The sequence below is a fragment of the Megascapheus bottae genome, chromosome 17, assembly GCF_031878675.1.
Source record: "Megascapheus bottae isolate mThoBot1 chromosome 17, mThoBot2.hap1, whole genome shotgun sequence".
In the NCBI taxonomy this organism is placed as follows: domain Eukaryota; kingdom Metazoa; phylum Chordata; class Mammalia; order Rodentia; family Geomyidae; genus Megascapheus; species Megascapheus bottae.
The window spans coordinates 17,077,915-17,097,201 of NC_143525.1; the positions used below are offsets into that span (position 1 = coordinate 17,077,915).

At 43.3% G+C, this 19,287-nt stretch overlaps 1 protein-coding gene, 1 long non-coding RNA gene and 1 pseudogene across 3 annotated transcripts in view; 2 read left to right on the forward strand and 1 right to left on the reverse strand.

Moving 5' to 3' along the window:
* Mettl2a (methyltransferase 2A, tRNA N3-cytidine) lies at positions 1-17,119 on the reverse strand. 2 transcript variants are annotated; one of them, XM_090349993.1, is made up of 9 exons: positions 17,034-17,119; positions 16,820-16,911; positions 14,909-15,264; positions 13,554-13,603; positions 11,458-11,518; positions 8,444-8,583; positions 6,237-6,343; positions 4,456-4,521; positions 1-1,983 (listed from the first exon to the last, which is right to left on the reverse strand). In XM_090349993.1, the coding sequence occupies exons 1-9, from the start codon at positions 17,117-17,119 to the stop codon at positions 1,829-1,831; spliced, it is 1,113 nt and encodes a 370-aa protein (XP_090206119.1). In that variant the 3' UTR covers positions 1-1,828. The 2 variants fall into 2 exon arrangements, with proteins under 2 accessions (XP_090206119.1, XP_090206121.1); XM_090349995.1 differs by lacking the exon at positions 16,820-16,911 and having other exon boundaries at positions 17,034-17,110.
* Positions 2,110-2,456, forward strand: LOC150051198 (large ribosomal subunit protein eL30 pseudogene; annotated as a pseudogene).
* Positions 17,087-19,287, forward strand: part of LOC150051199 (uncharacterized) — a 27,240-nt gene continuing 25,039 nt past the window's right edge. The window contains exons 1-2 of the long non-coding RNA XR_016538288.1: positions 17,087-17,175; positions 19,018-19,097. This is a non-coding gene — a long non-coding RNA (uncharacterized LOC150051199). The remainder of the gene's footprint in view (positions 17,176-19,017; positions 19,098-19,287) is intronic.

The window sequence follows — 19,287 nt, forward strand, 5'->3', positions numbered from 1 at the left end:
TGCAATTTATTCATACAGTTCAGAAAAAAATTTATGATTTCTGCAACAGTCTTGCTTCTTTTCTTCAAGTTTAGATCTTTGCGACCCAGGGAGCTGGTATCTGGAGGCTTGAGGCCAGCCTCAGCACAAGTTTGCTAGGTCCCATCTCCAAAATAAAAGCAAAAAAGCAGGGATTGCAGTGGCTGAAGTAATACAGTTCTTACCTATCAAGTATAAGGTCTTAAAGCTGAAGCCTCAGTAGTGTTTTTCAATTACTTTTTTTAGTAGTCCTGGGGCTTGAACTTAGGGACCGAACATTGCCCCTGGGGCTTTCTTCAAGGCTAGTACTCTACCACTTGAGCTTTTTCTGTGTATGTGGTACTGAGGTATCGATCGAACCCAGGCCTTCATGCATGCTAGGCAAGCACTCTAACACTAGGCCATGCTCCAGGCCCCTCAATTACTGTGTGTGTGTGTGTGTGTGTGTGTTGAACTCAGGGTTTCAGTGCTGACGAGCTTTTTTGCTCAAGGCCGGCACTCTACCTTGTACAGCTCCCTTTACGACTTTTTGGTAGTTAGCTGAAAGCTAAGAGTCTCAGACTTCCCCATCTGGGCTGGCTTGGAACTGTGATTCTCAGATCAGAGCCTCTACTGTTAGAACTACAGGTGTGAGCCACATGAGCTCGTCATCCTTTTAAATTCTTTCTAGACACACACTAGAGAAAACAGTGCTAAAACCTAGAGCAGTAAGATTTAAAATGGAGATAAAGAGTAATTCCTTATCAAAGATATTACATTACTTACTTTGGCACCGGGTCTTGCTAATACAGCATCCAAGGCTGGCCTTGAACTAAAAATTCTTCTGCTTCAGCCTTCAATGTTGAGATTAAAGGTTTGTGTAGGGGCTGGAAATGTGGCTTAGTGGTAGAGTGCTTGCCTAACATACATGAAGCTCTGGGTTTGATTCTTCAGTACCACGAAAACACATAAAGCTGGAAGTGGAGCTATGGCTCAAGTAGTAGAGTGCTTGTCTTGAGCAAAAAGCTCAGGGACAGTACTCAGGCCCTAAGGTCAAGTCCTAGGACTTGCAAAAAGAACAAAGTTTGTGCCTCCTTGCCAACAGGATACATTCTGATGCTCTTCCTAAGGAAAACTCCCTAAATCAGATAATTTCTTCAAACTGCTTCCTTGCAGATTTAGTAAGTCTTTTAGTTATCTTTGTATGTATCAACTACAACGGCCCAGCACAGATACTATTATGGTTTTCTTTGCTGGAGATAGACCAGGGCTTTGTGCATGCTAAGCATGTCCTCCACTACTGAACTACAATCCCAGCTATTCCTTGTTTGTAATTTCACAATTCCACCAGGTGCCTGTAAATCCTAGCTACTCCGGAGGCTGAGATTTGAGGATAGTGGTTTAAATCCGCCCCAGGAAGGAAAGTCCATGAGACTCTTATCTCCAATAAACAACTTAGAAGAAGCTAGAAGTGGCACCGTGGCTCAAGTGGCAGAACACTAGCCTTGAGCAAAAGTTCAGAGAGTTTAAGCCCCATGACCAGGAAAAAAAAAAAATCAACAATTCTAAAATACAAAACTTCAGTTTTAATGGGAGGGTGTCTGCCAACGAGCATAAAGCATCAATACATCCTGTTTGAATCCTGTTCTCACACACAAAAAATAAAAAGCTAGCAAAATAACAAGTATATATTAATAAACTTCACTGATAAAAAATGTAAATGATATAAAGTATTTTGAAGTCCACTGTCAAGGAGTTGCTGTTTATGGAAGCTCTTCTTAGAAAAACCTCAAACCCACTGAGCTGGTGCCAGGTCAAGAGTGGGTGCCAGTCAGCTGGTAGCGGACATCCGAGGCTTGCGGTATTTGCACTGGATCCAGACACGGTACATTGTCAGCTGTTTCCCTCGGTTTACTTGCAATCGGCGATCCACCAGGTTCTGTACCTTTTCTAGTCCTGCTGTAGTAAAAAGTGCATCTAGCTCATCTGGGTGGGAAAGAGGAGATACTTATGGATTTTCCTGTGAAGAAAAGGCATTTCCTCCTTTCTCTCTACCCAGCCATCTTGTCATCTGCTTTTGGTTGGGAATCCTCCTGTACCCAAGGCAGGAAGATGGTGGCCACCAAGAAGACAGAAAAAATATCGGGAGCTAATCAACTCTAGACTCCAAATTGTTATGAAAAGTGGAAAGAACATGCTGGGGTACAAGCAGACTCTGAAGGTGATCAGACCAGGCAAAGGGAAATTAGTCATTCTCACCAACAAGTGCCCAGCCTTGAGGAAATCTGAAATAGAATACTATGCTATGTTGGCCAAAACTGGTGTCCATTGCTATAGGGGCAATAATATTGAAGTGGACACAGCATGTGGGAAATACTACAGTGTACACACTGGCTATCATTGATCTAGAAGACTCTGATACCCTTAGGAGCATGCCAGAACAAACTGGAGAAAAATAAACAGTGCATAATTTTTCTTTAATAAAACTTGCCAGAAAGCTGGCACTGGTGGCTCACACCTGTAATCTTAGCTACTCAAGAGGCTGAGATTTGAGAATTCCCATTTCAAAGCCAGCCAGGGAACAAGTCCATGAGACTCTTATTTCCAATTAACTACCAGAAAACCAGAAGTGGTATTGTGGCTCAACATGGGCTTCAACACAGCCTGGGAGCTATCTCTGAGATCTTCAGCTCAAGCCTATATCCTTGAGCCAAGCCCTACTTCCCTGTTTTCTAGAGGTTAATTGGAGATAAGAGTCTCTGGTCCTTTTGTGCCTGGGCTGGCTTTGAACCTTGATCCTCAGATCTTAGCCTCCTAATTAGCTAGTATTATAGGTGTGAGCCACCGTGCGCGCCCAATGGCTAGATCTCTAGCTGAAGAGCTCAGGGACAGCACCCAGGCCCAGAGTTCAAGCCCTACCAACAAGCAAACAGAGCCCTGGGTTCGACTCCTCAGTACCAAATAAACAGAGAAAGCCAAAAGTGGCGCTTTGGCTCAAGTGGCATAATGCTAGCCTTGAACAAAAGAAGCTCAGGGACAGTGCTCAGGCCCTGAGTTCAAGCCCCAGGACTGGAAATAAAAATAAAAACAACAACAACAAAAAAAGAAAAAAAACAAAAAGGAAGGAAGAAAGGAAGGAAGGAAGGAAGGAAGGAAGGAAGGAAGGAAGGAAGGAAGGAAGGAAGAAAAGGCATTTCCCAGGTTAAATGCAGCTGAGAGACTTGAGAGAGAGACTTGAGAGACTGCTGTGATAATGCATTAACCAGCTAGTTGTTCTGACAGGTTGGGGAAAACACCCTTCACAGAAGGGCAACTTAGAACCTACAGATTTCTGAGGGGAAGTTTTTTTTTCGTCAGTGCTGAGGCTTGAACTCTGAGTCACAGCACCACTTCAGGCTTTTTTTTTTTTAAATGTATGTGGCACCGAGGAATTGAATGTAGGTTTTCATACATGCTAGGCAAGCACTCTACCACTAGGCCAAACTCCTGGCCATGGGGAAGGAGTTTTTAAGAAGATAAAAACAAGTTAATTCCTCCCTCCCCCCTGCCCCAGGCTTTATGAAACCTTAAATTTATATGAAAAAATTCAACCTGAAATGGTGTTACAGGGCTATAATACCAACAGTTGGGAAGTTGAGACAGGTAAATTCAGGTGGGTTTCATAGGAAGACCCTATTTCAACAACACAGTGCCCCTAAAAACGACACCAAAAATTATACGCAAAAATCTACATATGAATGTCAAAACATTGTTTCCCTGGAAAGCTTTCATTGCTTTAGCCAAAAGTTCAGTATCTGTGACCCATCAAAGGAATGGGAAGTATGCAAGTACTGGTAGAGGCCTAGCTTGTGGACAGGGAAGGTGATAGAGAAGAGTAGCTCCTGGAGCTTAGGGGAAATGACTCACCTTGCTACAGCTGTACCTAAAGCCCAGCCTCGTGCAGAAGTCTAACAGTACTGGAGATGAGTCATAAAAAAAAAAAAGGCTTGAGGCCAGGAGTTTGGCCTAGTGGTAGAGTGCTTCCCTAGCACGCGCAAAGTCACAGGTTTGATTCCTCGGTATTAAATACACAGAAAAAGCTGGAAGTGGTGCTGTAGTTCAAGTGGTAGGGTTCTAGCCTTAAGAAAGCCCAAGGGCAATGCTCAGGCCCTGAGTTCAAGCCCCCAGGACTGACACAAAATAAAAATAAAAAAATAAAAGCAGGTTTCCATTTTGAACAAAACAATAAAAAGGAAGAGCAAAACAGTGGCAAAGGGCAGCGTCTGGGGACAGTAAGTGGTTCAGAATGGCTCCAGTAGTGGGGGAGGGGCAGAGATGGGGATCTTCAGGGAAAAGGCAGCCTGCAAAGTGGGGGTAGGGGGAGTAGATGATTTTCTGTCTGAAAATACACTGAAGACCACAAACCTGACCAGGTGGTTCAGGAACTTTTAGTTTAAATAAATTTGACATTTTGCATACCTTGTGTGAAGAAGTAAACCCTGGTGCCATCACCTCTCACATAGAAATTTCCAGACAGACACTGACCTGTAGGGTAACATGGTAAAAATACAGAGACAGGTTAAAACATTTCTTGAATAATTGAGTATGCAACAAGACACTGATTTCACAAGTGGAATGTATAAAAGATCAGGCAGCTCCATGGGAGTGAATTTCAGTACAGATGCAATTCTTAACTCTGCAGCCTAGAATTATTTGATAGAACCATGTTTTCACTTTTCCTCTCTTTTTTGGAGACAAGGAGGGCCATGTAGCCCTCACTGTCCATCTGCTTACAATTCCACCATGCTCATGCCACAGAAAAAAACCATACAATATAACTGATCAAGCTACTACTACCATTTTGGTGCTAGCTCTCTCAAATGTTTCTCCATGAGCTCACATGCAAATTCATGCCAGTGATGAGTCCTATTGTTCTTATCATGGACACCCCTTCCCTTATGCTACTTCTGTTGCATTACAATTTGGCACCTCCTCCTCCTTGAATTCAAGGCCTGGCACCATCCCTGAGCTGTTTTTGCTCAAGGCTGACGCTCTACCATTTTGAGCCACAGCTCCACTTCTGGTTTTTTCATGGTTAACTGGAGATAAGAGTTTCACATTTTCCTGCTGAAGCTGGCTTTGAACCATGATGATCCTCAGATCTCAGCATCCTGAGCTAGGATCACAGACACAATCCACTGGCACACACGAAGCTGCACTGGTAGAGTCTTGCCTGGGCTCTGACAATCCTACTTGAACTTTCTGTATGCTAGGATGACAGCATTGTGTCAAACCATTGGAAGAGGAGTCTTGAGAACTTTTATTCACAATCTCTGCCTCCCAAGTAGCTGTGATTACACGCACATGCCTGAGGCTTGAGTCACAGTCCCAGCCCTCTTTTAATTTTTTTTTCTGGTCCTGGGGCTTGAACTCTGGGCCTGGGTGCTATATCTGAGCTTCTTTTGCTCAAAGCTAGTGCTCTACCACTTGAGCTACAATGCCACTTCCAGCCTTTTCTGACCAGTTTATTAAGAGTCTCACAGGGACTTTTCTGCCTGGGCAGGCTTCAAAGTGCAAGTGCAATCCTCAGATTTCAGAGCCACTGATGCCTATTTTTTTTTTTTTTTTTTGCCAGTCCTGAGCTTGGGCTCAGGGCCTGAGCACTGTCTCAGGATTTTCTCAAGGCTAGGGCTCTACCACTTGAGCCACAGCCCCACTTCTGGCTTTTTACTAGGTATGTGGTACCAAGTAATCGAACCCAGGTCTTCGTGCATCCTAGGCAAGCACTCTACCACTAGGCCAAACTCCCAGCCCCCTATTTAACTTTTTAATGAAATTTGTTACATACACTGAAAACTATCTGTACAATTTATATCTTTTTTTCCCCCCCAATCCTGGGGATTTAACTCAGGGCCTGGGCACTGTCCTTGGGCTTTCTCAAGGCTAGGGCTCTATCACTTGAGCCACAGCAACCATTTCTGGCCTTTTCTGCATATGTGGTACCAAGGAATTGAACCCAGGGCTTCGTGCATCCTAGGCAAGCACTCTACCACCAGGCCACACTCCCAGCCCTATTGTCTTTCTAAAATGCTCTTCTAAAGTAGTTATTTTGAAAATAAAGATTATACAATCTTTATTGTTTCTTCAAAAATATATCACCTCTCTACTGCAAATATTTGATGGCTTTACATAATAACTTTATAGTCTAGAGCCATTTTCTACTGACCCATTTCTCTAGTCTGAAAGCAAACCCACCATACCTTTTTTAAATCGGAGCTGAGCCATGTCATAGCGACCATAATCTCGCAGAAGCATTACCCCTCCAGGCTTTAGAAGTTTGCTCAGTCTACTGATAGCGTTCTGCATCCTGTGGGGCAGTAGAGAATGAGATCAGCCTTATAGGACAGAGTTCCTTTCCCTGGAGCATATCCCGAAGACTAAGGACCTACTAACTCTCACACCAACATGGAAACAGTAACTCCTCTCCTCAGTAACAGTCTCTCTTCAGTGGGAACAGATCTAAGGACAATCTGCTCTATTATAGGGCTCTGTGGTGGGGAAAGTTCCATGTTTTTTTTTGTTTTGTTTTCTGAGCCAATACTGGGGTTTGAGCTCCAGGCCTGTGCGCTGTCCTTGAGCTTCTTTTGCTCAAGGGTAAGCACTCTACCACTTGGGCCACAGCATTACTTGCTACTTTTTCCTAGTAGTTTATAGGAGATAAGAGTTTCACAGACTTTCCTGCTTTGGCTGGCTTTGAACCACGATTCTTAGACCTCAGCTTCCTGAGCAGCCAGGATTACAGATATGGGCCACCGGCCCCTGGCTTCCACATTCATTTGGTCCAAAGCCTCCTGGTCCTGGCATTGTCAAGTGCTCTTGCCCTGTGTTCCCATGGAAGTCTAGGAGCCCTAACCATCCAGCATGAGGAACTCTAGCAACTCATATACCCCAGTGGCCAGAGCAAAAAACCCCAAAAGGTTATTTGGTGATACAATCAGGATGCAGACGAGCACTACAGTGTCTTACGTTTACAACTGCTCTGCTCTGCTGAATCTAGAAGGTCCTCCATTGACCCAAAGATTAAGGGCTCCTCAGCTTGGTGATTTTGGGAAAGGGTGGAAACTTCTTATGGGCATAGCACATCTTGATCAGAGTATCCCTTCCAACGTATCTCCCTCCCTAGCCCATGGAAGAAACTTTCATGAGGTGGGACCTAATGGGAGTTCTTTAGGGATGTGTTATCAAAGAGGACTGTAGGACTTTGGTCCCATCCTTTCACCCTCTGGTTCCTGTTGAGTGCAGTGACCATGGTGATGTTGTCCTATTTAATCTTACTATTTGGCTTTTTTATATCATCTGCTGGCTCTCAATGTACAGAATGAGGAGATGTTTAAGGTCTCTAAGAACCTGTACTAACCCCAGTGTAGGGGTGTGTCTGTCTATAATACTGGTACATGCCCAGCCCATGGCCCTGTTCTGTCCTGACTCACTGGAGTCAGGCAGGGTCAGTCATCAGGCACTGGATCAACAAATGATGCCACAATCTTTTGGATCCTGCTTTTCTGAGTAGTTTCACAAGACCACCTAGGAAACTATACTGATACACATGAGATTTTATGTATCTGCTGGGGTTTTGGTACGTTGCCCAGGCTCGCCCTAAAAGCTTCTTGTGTAACTAGGACTACAAAAGCCTGTACATGCTATGCTATTCAAGGCAGGCTCTTCCTACCCTGGTTTAAGTATTAACCTGGGACCTCTGGCATGCTGAAAAACACATTCTACCACTGGAATACACTCCTAGTCCCTTGCACCCAAGTCTTTAAGGTTATCGTGCGTGGGTGCTGATACTGGGGCTTGAACTCAGGGCCTACTTTGGCAGTATTGCTCAGCAGGCCCTCTACCACTTGAGTCACAAGCCACATCCCTACTTCTAGCTTTTTGCTGGTTAATTGAAGGTTAGAGTCTCATGGACTTTTCTAGACTGGTATTGAACTATAATCATCAGAGTTCAGCCTTCTGAGTAGTTAAGATTACAGGCATGAGACACTGGCACTCAGGTAACAGTATCTTTTAAGGTACAGCGTTTGACTTCCTTTTTGCATAAACATGCTTTTATGGAATTCTGTTTCAGTTTTACAAAAATATTAAACGTCAGAGATCTAATTTGTTGAGGTTCAATGTAAAATTTGTGCAGTTAATAACTTTAGGCATTTAAAAAGCTACTCATGATGTTCTCTAACAGTTGTGGTACCCACAGCTGAGAGTACCAGTAGGTGAGAGGAAGAACAGAGCCAGCAGTCAACAGCAGAGGCTGAAATAGGGTGGATGCCAGGACTATGGACGTATAACATCTTCATGTCTATTAGTACATAACGAAAATCTTCTTTATTTAGGGTTCAACCCTAACTCATGGTCTGGCCAAAGTCTTATCTTTGTTAGATCCTGGGCTAAGGGATTTAAAACTTACTTGTCTGGAACAATTGCTGAAAGAACAAATATCAGAACGATGACATCAAGACTTTCTTTAGGCATTGGATAGCGCTGATCTTCATCACACAAATCATGAACAAAGGCAAAACAGCGGGAAGGGTCATATTCTGAATTTGTCTGCAGACGGGGAGATACAATGGTAAGATCATGTGAACAGATTTGGAGAAAAGCTTGCCTTCCTTTAAATGTCACTGCTGCCACTCCCAGCCCAGGGATGTACTTCTAGGTATTAGGATACCACAATCCTTCTACACATGCCTCCCTTGTAGCTGGGGTTAGATGGATACCACCACACCTGATTATCAGTTGGGAACAAGTTGTGGTTGCATTTTGCTCAGGCAGGTCTTAAGACAAGATCCTCCTGTTCTCTGCCTTCTGAGTAAATGGGTTGCAGGATCGAGCCCTGGCAGTATGAGGTTTTCCAAGGGGACATACAGGATATGAGTCAAAATAACCCAGGAAGACCTTGCAGAACTGGTGTTGCTAAAATTGAACACCATTGCTCTAATTACTGTACTCAAGAAACAGGCAACAAGATTTTGAGTTCAAGGCCAGCAAGAGACTGTTACATAAACAATTAAGGATTAGGAATGTAGGTTAACCTACCATGACTTCAATTCCAATTACTAGTATGGAAGCAAAATCAAACCAAACCAGCACAAAAACTAACTTGCCCAGATCTTCTACATCTTTGTTTTTTAGAGCTGGGGCTCATTATACAGCCCAGGCTAGCCCTTAAAACTCATCAGCGTCTCAGCCTTTTAAGTGCTGCAATTACAGGTATGTGCACTAAGCTCAGCTTTACTTTCATTTTTTCTTCATTCTTTCTTTCTTTTTTTTAATGGGACATGGGGCTTGAACTTAGCCTAGGCGCTGTCCCTGAGCTCCTCAGCTCAAGGTTACCATCCTACCCTTGAGCTAAGTACCACTTTCCATTTTGTAGAGGTTAACTGGAGATAAGAGTCTCAGGTCCTTTTGTGCCTGGGCTGGCTTTGAACCTTGATCCTCAGATCTCAGCCTCCTGAGTAGCCAGGATTACAGATGAGCCACCATGCCTGGCTTTTATCCTGTTATTTTTTGCCAGTCCTTATGCTAGAACTCAGGGCCTGAGTACTGTCCTTGGACTTTCTCAAGGCTAGAACTCTACCACTTGAGCCTCAGCACCACTTCAGGCTTTTTTTCTATATATGTGGTACCAAGGAATCGAACCCGGGTCTTCATGCATGCTAGGCAAGCACTTTAACCACTAGGCCAAACTCCTGGCCCCAGTCCCCCATTCTTAATTTGATATATGTTCTGCATTTCTCAGATCTATGAATTAAGGAATGATCAGGTAAGCAAGTGATAAACAAGGAAAGTATCCCATAAGCAGAAAGACAAACGATAGCAATTCTAGAGTCTCCTATGCAAACAGCATCCTGAATGAAGGCAATAGATAGATACACCCTAGGGCATCGTCCCTATCCATGTCTTTTGTTCTCAAAAATTGTGACTTTGGGGCTGGGAGTTTGGCCTAGTGGTACCACATACATAGAAAAAGCTGAAAATGGTGCTGTGGTTCAAGTGGTAGAATGTCCAAGAACAGTGCTCAGGCCCTGAGTACAAACCCCAGGACTGGCAAAAAATGACAACAAAAAACTGGGGATGGGGGGAGGGAAATGGGGAAAAAACATGAAAAGGGGTATCAATGTGTGAGAAGTAACACACCTACTACCTAGTGATTGTAACTACAGCACCTCTATACCTTATCCAGACAAAACAAAACAACAAAACCAAGAATCTCAAAGACTTTCAGTTTTATTTGTGATACTTGTTCTCAATGTACTATATGCAGTTATTTTTCTCTTTTTTTTCCCTTTATGGTTAATCTTTTTTTAAAAAATATTTTTATTGTGATTAATAGAAGGGTTACATTATATTCACCAGATAGAAGGTGCATAACTTCACAAACATTGATACCCTTTCTCATGACATGGTCCCCCTTTCCCTCCCCCCATGTGGCGACTGCATCTGACTTTGTTACCTGGTGTATTGTATATTTATTTATTTGAAATAGGGAAGGGAGGAAAACAAGATGATTGGGAGGGGTGGAGGGAGCAAAAGGGGGACAAAAATGTGAGAAGGGGTATCAAGAATTGAGAAGTAATGCACTCACTACCTGATGAATGTAATTGTAAACCCTCTATACATAGTCCCCCCCCAAAATGTGACTTTCTCATCGGCCTGCATGCATCAAACAGGGCAAGCAAATTTTTTGTTATTTTGCCAGTCCTTGGGCTTTATCAACGCTAGCATTCTACTACTTGAGCCACAGCCCCACTTCCTGTTTTCTAGAGGTTAAGTGGAGGTAAGTGTCTCAGGTCTGTTTGTACCAGGGCTGGCTTTGAACCTTGAGCCTCAGATCTCAGCCTCTTAAGTAGCTAGGATTACAGATGAGATGTTATCTCTAAAATAATCATCAAGAAACTGAGGTTCAGCATGGCCTAAATGGTAGTGTGCTAGCCTATGAAGTTGAAGGCCCTGAGTTCAAGGCCTGGTACTGCCCCCACCAAAAAAAAAGGGGGGTAGGGGAGGAATGAGACAGCATGGAGCAGTTGCTTGTTGTGGTATGGTGTCATTTTTCAGGTCTGAGTGTCAGTTCTCCTGCTGCCTGGGCTACCCTAGTGTACTTAGGTTCTGTGACATAATTTTTCATAGTTTGGGCTTCTACATGTCCAGTTTCTTACAATTCAAAGAACATTTACTGAAGAAATCTAATTCTAATACTTAGAACATAGATTGGAGAGGTCAGGAACTTTGTTCTGAGTTCTACAGCTGGTAAGCAGCAGATTCAACATTCATGTCTGGCTCTTTATTCCAGCTCCAGGCTGTTTCAAGGAATCTTTTACTTTTAGGATACAATATAAAAACAGAGTTAGTAACCTTGATTTTTAATCTCTCCTCCCCACCTCAATCAGTAACAATTATTTATAAAGGGGTCATTGTACTTACTTGAACCAGTTCTATAGCTGTTGATGAAAAATCACAACAGTAAACAAAGAGCCCGGGGTCACTGAAATAAGCACAAAACAAAACAACACAACAATTAGGCTACAGAGTAGACTACATCTATCGTGGCAGAGTTAAAATACCAAACGGCAAAGAACAATGGATGGGTTCAAAGAACTGCTACTAGTCACAATATATGTCTTGGTTAAAAAATTACATATAATTTTTTTGCTTGCAATCCTAGTTTGAAACTCAGGGTCCTGTGTATGCAGTTAGTGCTCCACCACTGAGCTGCACCCACATCCCTCAAAATTCTTTCTTGATACATATTTATCAGGCCTGCGGAAATGGCTAATCTTAGTTGTTTTCTTTTTTTCCACCTAGACAATTCTATATTGCTTGCACAATAGTATTCCCATATATTCTCGGAGTTACCTTGGCACTTGCTCCATGCTAGGAATACAACTGTGCCTGTCTACCTGCTTCTACCATATGGTGAGGCCACCAAAGTAGAAATCAATCACATTTGCTACTTATGTGTTCATCAAAAGCTCCCTGAGGGTTACAACATGTTGGCTACTATCCTAAGTGTGGAGAAACGAAGAGAAATAAGATAAAAAAATCTCTGTGCTTATTACTGAAGTCTTATCATGAAGCATTAATACAAAGATACATTTAATAACTATCAAAATTGCAATTCAGAAATATTATGTATCCCAAAGACATCAAAATACAAAACAAGGAATAACTCTACAATTTACTGTGTACCTAGTATTCATTTTGCCTATTTTTGAGCTAAGACCATCTTCCTGTCTGGAATACAACTGGGCAAGCATGGTTAACCTATGTTAGCTCCCAGTAGTTAGGATAATAGGTAGAAAACACTTGCCTATTACGTTTAGGTCTCCCAAGCTTCTTCTTTCTGCCTAGGCTGGTCTTAAATCTTGATCCCAATAATCTCAGCCACTGGCACATAGCTAGACTTATCTATTTAAAAAAAAATGTCGAGTTGGAGGTATGGTTAAAACAGTAGAGAACTAAGCCTTGAATTCAAATCCTAGTACTTGCAAACAACAACCACCACCAACCAACCTGACAATAAATGGGCATTAAGGTAACAGTAGAATGACTACGAAATTATATATCTGGACTGCATTAATTGGGTTAAGTTTTCCAGATGTTTCTGATCTAAATCTTGAAGACTAGTGTAACAGAAATGAGTGAAGACATTTTGGGAAGGTATAAAGTCAAGGAAAAACATGTAGTGTGACTACTAACACCTGGGAGTTGTTTCTGAGCCACTTTTGCTCAAGGCTAGTATTCTACCACTTGAGCTACAGCTCCACTTCCAGCTTTTTGGTAGTTTGTTGAAGACAGGAGTCTCATAAACTTTCCTGACTTTCATAGCTTTGAACCATGATCCTCAGATCTCAGCCTCCTGAGTAGCTAGGAGTATAGGCACGAGCCACGGGTGCCCAGCTTACAATCGGCATCATAATTGGGAATGAGTCCTTAGCACATGTGACAAGATGTTAACACCAGATGGATGGTCTCAGATCTATATTACAAAGCACTAAGCTAGTGCTAGAGAATTGGTCAGTGTGGGGAAATCTCCATAACATCTGGAATCAGCAGTGTTCTGTGTGTGAGGTACAGAAGCAGTGTGCTGTCATCAGAACTGGACACACCTTCATGGAAGTCAGCTCTACTTTACCATGGGTAATGATAGCTTAGTCACTAACTGTTCTACAAGAGCTCAGGAGAGAGGAGAAACAGAACATAAACATGTTTTAAGCAACTCAGAGGAAGGCACATTAACACTGTAGCAGATTGTTAAGTTTCATTAATTTCCATGATAACCAATTAAACTACATTGGATAATGTAGATATCTAAGTCCTTCATACTATATCAATGCCTCTAGATTATAGTTTGGTAGTTGATAGTTTAGAAAATAAAACCCTGGGGTTGGAGGTATGGCTCAGGGGGCAGGGCACCTGCCGATGAGCATAAAGCATCAGAGAGCTAGCAAGTTTGAGTCCTAGTCTCAAACAGGAAGTTTTTCACTCTCTCATATGAATAAACCTAACAACATTCTTACCTGTTAGTCTGTAAGATTGGAAAGACTGTGTTTCCCACACCACAACCAACCTGCACACAGAAATGAACTATTAACCACAGAAACCATTAACAAAAACTTTTTTTTTGAGACAAGATTTTACAATGTAGCTTAGGCTGGCTTTGAACTTGTTACAGCTCCTCCAACTCATGATCATCCTGTCTTAGCCTCTGCAGTGCTAAGGGTTATATAAGGATTATACATATATATACATATATATATATATATATCACCATGCCCAGCCCTTTAAGTTAATAATCAACATAACAAAACTTCCCTACGTGTATTAGGCAAGTTATAGTGAGAGCTCAGTAAGGGCCCCTTGACCTAAGGGGCCCTGAAGTCTCACACAAAAGTAGAAGGGAGCTGGTCTAGAAAAAGGGGATGGGAGCTGGACAGGAATGCTCATGCCTGTAATCATAGCTACTCAGGAAGCTGAGATCTGAGGATCGTGGTTCAAAGCCAGCCTGGGCACTAAAGAATTAAAGAATGTGAGATTCTTATCTCCAATTAATCTCTAGAAAATGGGAAGTGGGGCTGTGGCTCAAGGGGTAGGAGGTTAGCCTTGAGCTGAAGAGCTCGGGACACCCAGACCCAGAGTTTAAGCCCCATGACCCACCAAAGAAAAAGGGGGAGGGAGGAGGATGGGTTATCTTTACTTTTTTGAGTTCTAGTCCCTCATACTCCTATCTTCAATTACTGGCCTCCCCAGACTCTAGTCTGCCAAAAGACTGGATAGAGCTATGGTTCAAGTGGTACAGCACTGTCTTTGAACAAAGACAAAGAACAGCAAGGGTACAGCTCAGTGTTGAGTGTCTGTCCAAAGGTACAGGCAGACACAAATCATAGCATAAGGCTCAACTCTAAGATAAACCAGTTTCAAAATAAGCTCCCAGTGGTAGTATCCTAATTGTGTCATTTCCATTATGGTACCCACTTAGGTAATTATTCTCTTTTTGATTTGTGCCAGTCCTTGAGACTCAGGGCCCAGATGCTGTCCTTGATCTTTGGTGTTCAAGGTTAGCAATCTACCACTTGATCCAGAGCTCTACTTCAGGCCTTTTGATGGTTAATTGGAGGTAAGAGTCTCACAGATTTCTCTGCCTGAGCTAGCTTTAAACCACAATCCTCAAATCTCCTGAGTAGCTAGGATTACAGGTGGCACGTGGACACTTAGGTACTTTCTTTCACAGTTCAAACAATGGAAGTTATTCCAGGCCAATTAAACATAAGTACTAAATTAAGACACTTTCAACAGACACTTCGGGATCATTAGCCTTTTTAATGCTATTTGGCGGGCAGGGTGACAGCTTTATGAACTGTATCACAGAGATTACCTCAAGTATTCTGTAGGTGGCCGAGGATCCAGGAAAGCTGTCAGTACAAACCATCAGATGACTGAGTTTCTGAGTTATAGCCTCTTCCTCAGGAGGCTTCTGTATTTTATGTCCAAGGCTGGCAGGGCACTTGTGTTGCTCTTTTATTGTTAAATCAGATCCATTGTCACTGCTTCCACATTCAGGAATTTCATTTCTCTTGTTCTCTAAGTGCAAATCTTTCAAATAATTTTCATTTTGTCTAGGTGCCAATTCAGGGAATTCGGTAAATAGCCAGTGTCTATCTTTGAAAAATCCATTCTCATGAATTTTGTAGAAGTCATTCCAGTACTTATGAGCATTGACCTCGTAATCAACTGAAAATATTTCAGAAAGAATTTTAAGAATCAGTCTCAAAACATTTTGTTTATATCAAATGTCAGATATTCTGCTTTACCAGTATAATTTAAAAATAAAAATATATTCAAATAGAGCTGCAGTCTCAGAGCTGAAGGCATTTCTTAAGTAATTTCTACTAGTTACTATTATATATTAATGCTCCCTATTTCTGATTTCCAGAAAGCTTTTTTTTGGGGGGGTGGTTGGGTTAGAGGCTTGGACTCTGGGCCTAGGCACTGTCCCTGAGCTCTAGGAACAAGGCTACTGCCCTTCCCCTGGGTTTGGGCATTGTTCCTGAGCTCTTCACCTCAAGGCTACAGCCTTACCCTTGAGCCAAGCCCCACTTCCCAATTCTAGAAGTTAACTGGACATAAGAGTCTCAGGTTCTTTTGTGCCCCCCCCTGCCCCCCGCCCCACCACTTTGACCCTTGATCCTCAGATCTTAGCCTCCAGAGTAGCTAGGATTACAGGCTGTGAATGAGCCCGGCTCATTTTTTCTTTTTGAGATAGCCTGCCTTATGTTTCCCAGGATAGCCTTGAAACTCAAGCTCAAGTGATTTTCCCAAGTAGATGGGACTACATACAGATGTACACCACAGTCCCTGGCTGAAGTTTAACCATAAAAAAGAGGAGGGGCAGGTGTTGTGGCCTAGTAGTAGCATGCTTACTTAGCATGCACTAAGCCCTGGGCTCAATTTCTCGGTATCCCATATAAAGAGGGGAAAAAAAAAAAATGAAGAAGCCAGAATTGGTGCTGTGGATCAAGTGGCAGAGTGCTAGCCTTGAGTTCAAGTCCCAGGGCTGCCCCCCCCCCCAAAAGGAGGAAACTGTGATACATGCTACTCAAAATTTCCTTTCAATTCTACTTTGCTTTAAACTGGTCTGTCAAACTATATACCATGGATGCTATCTAACTGTAATCTTATTGTATAAGATCCTTTTTAAATGGGCATCACTCTCAAAGTCCTATTTCCAATTGTCAATTGAGTCACAGAATCAATTAGTTTTAGTCATAGTCTGGGGATGTTCTACAGTGAATATATTCTCCACTTTAAGAGAGGCCTCTTTTTTTCTCTTTGGCCAGACCTATCGCCATTCAGCTTCAACCATCTTTCCTTGGCCCTAAACACTTTCCCATCACACCAGAAGATGTACTATCCCCAGTTATTAAGCCTCCTCACTCAACAGTACTTAGAGTCGCAATCTACCCTCAATGGGAACCCTCAAAAAGTATAAATACTGGAAAAACCACATTCTGAGATGATTATCAGACCATAAGGTTGCCACTTTCCGGTCGCATGTAGACCATGAATAACTCAGATACCAGAAAAAAGCCATAATGGTTAGTTAACGCTCCCTCACGTAAGAACTCGGAAAGCCCTAAAACCCCCACACCCTGTGACCCCGGCCGTGCGTTCGACGCCCCCCTCCCCCTCCGTTCTACCCTCGAGTTCTGCAGCCGGCCAGTAACAAAGGATCCCGGGGGCCGGGCCAGGGGCCGCGTGCGGCAGCACGTGGAGGGTCGGTGCCCACCTTGTCTCTCCGGGCACACCCGCTGGGTGCTATTCTCTTGCACTTTCTTCTCCGCCGCCGCGGCCTGCTCCTCCGACCACTCCACGTTGTCCCTGCGGAAACCGAACGGGCGGTTTAGCGGCTTCGCGTTCCGAGCTGCCGGCCGGGTGGTTGGGGGGGTTGGGAGGCCTCCCGAATCGCTCGGGAGCCGCGGGACACGCGGCAGGGCGCTTACCAGGCATTGTGGTGGAAGACCTTCGCCGGGTCGCTCAGAAGCCGGCTCCCGAACGCTCGTCTCTTCCCGTCTACGGGAGCCGCCATGACACCGGGCCCGGAAGTGCCTTCCTGGCGGCCACGCCCCTTCCGGAAGTTTCCGGGTCAGCGCGGGAAAGAAGGGAGGCGGTCCCTCAAGTTGGGGTGGAGGTCTCCAGGGAAGAGGGCGGAGGGCCTGACTCGGGAGGACTCTCTCCCTCCCCTGGGGACGCTAGTGGATGTGTCACTTGGGGAGACAATGGGAGACATTCTCCCTGAGACCCCCTCCCCCACATTCAGTGTTGGAATCGCGCAGGCTCACTCGTTTCCCTCGTGTGTGTGTGTTGGTATCAGGATTCCAACTTAGGGGTGCACACTTATTCTAGGCTGCTGGCTCAGTGGCGCTCTACCACTTGAGTCACGCCGCAGTTCTTCCCTTCATGTCCCTGGCCTCCCCAGACTTGAACGGGGTACCTGAAGCTTTGGCTCTTTGGCTGGCGTTTTACCACCCAAGCCTAGCCTCCAACCCTCCATCCCTCGTGTTTTAAGACAAGAAAATTCTTAGGTCATCTTTAAAGACATAAAGGTACCCGCATCCATTGTGAACTTGATAGCCAGAATGGAGGAAGGTAACAAGCAGTGGGAGAAAACAGCAATTACTGGGGTTCTGTAACGCACACACTTTGGGGGTGGATATGAAATGAATTTCAAGCACATGAGGTTCACTCCTCACATGGACAAATTTAAAAAAACAAACAACTAACTAGGTTTAATTATTACAATACTGATTGCAATACATACATACAGCTTGCAATATTAATGCATTTCAGCCTTACATGATTATTTCCGTAATCACTAGAGTCTGGTTCTCAAAAGAAACTAGAAGCATGCTATCAATAAAATGTGGATGACTTCCAAATGATGGAGACAAAGTTATTAATTAGTACAGTGCTACATAAAGGACACTGGTGTTCCACTGTAGGGAGTTTCTGCAGATAAAACTTAGGGGAGGCTGGGAATGTGGCCTAGTGGTAGAGTGCTTGCCTAGCATGCATGAAGCCCTGGGTTTGTTTCCACGGTAAGTACAGAAAAAGCCAGAAGTGGTGCTGTGGCTAGAGCTCTAGCCTTGAGAAAGCTCAAGGACAGTGCCCAGGCCCTGAGATCAAGCACCAGGACCAGCAAAATCAAAGCAAAACTACTACAACAACAACTACTTAAGGGAGTTAATATGAGACTCAGAATTTTTCCCACTGAAAAATTGGGAGGAGCCTACTTAAGCTATCTGTAGTTATGAAAAAAATATGACAGTCAAGAACATGTTCTTTATTTGAAGACAAATAACATTTGTCATCCTCATGATTGTTTGAAACATTTTGAACAAAATAACCCTTTCAAAAAAAATTGGAATTTCTCTCTCCTCACCAGGAATGCCCAATAATTTGGCACATTAAAATTTTTTCCCAATTTTTCTCCCCCCCTTTTTTGCCAATCATGGGACTTGAATTCAGGGCCTGAACCCTGTCCTTAGACTATCTCAAGACTAGAGCTCTACCACTTGAGCCACAGTACCACTTCCAGCTTTTTTCTATGTATGTGGCACTGAAGAATCAAACCCAGGTCTTCTTGCATGCTAGGCAAGCATTCTACCACTAGGCCAAACTCCTGGCCCCTGTGAAGTGTTTTTAAGTGCCCTGAACTTAAACATACTTATATTTGGTTAGCCTGTACAACTCATTTTTCTCCATCTTTTAAATCATCTAAAATTTTTCAGATGAATTTGGAAGATCTAGCCTCAAGTTATCTGTAGCTTTAGACTATAGTGACCATATTGTTTCAGAGGAGTGAAGTACTGAAAACGCTTCTTGCTCAATGGAAGAGTTTGTAAAGGTTAAAAACGTATTCTAGATCACTCCCTTGGGTGTTAGCCTAGGACAAAGATGGCTAATTATTTCATGCTTTTCTTTCAGTTCCATCAGTGGAGTCTTTAAACATGCACTTTGCAACAGAAAACTGGGGAAGAAGTATCTTGGTGTCTGTTCAACTTAAGGTAAAGTTATTTTATACATTGCCTTCTTTTTTTCCCTTCCTTTTTTTCTTTATGTTATTTTTCAGATAGGGTCTTGTTTTTTTCCCAGGCTGGCAGTGGACAGTGATCCTCCTATTTATGGTCTCCTGCACAGTTAGACAGATGCATACCATCATGCCCAGCTTGTTGATTGAAATGAGTTCTCAATACT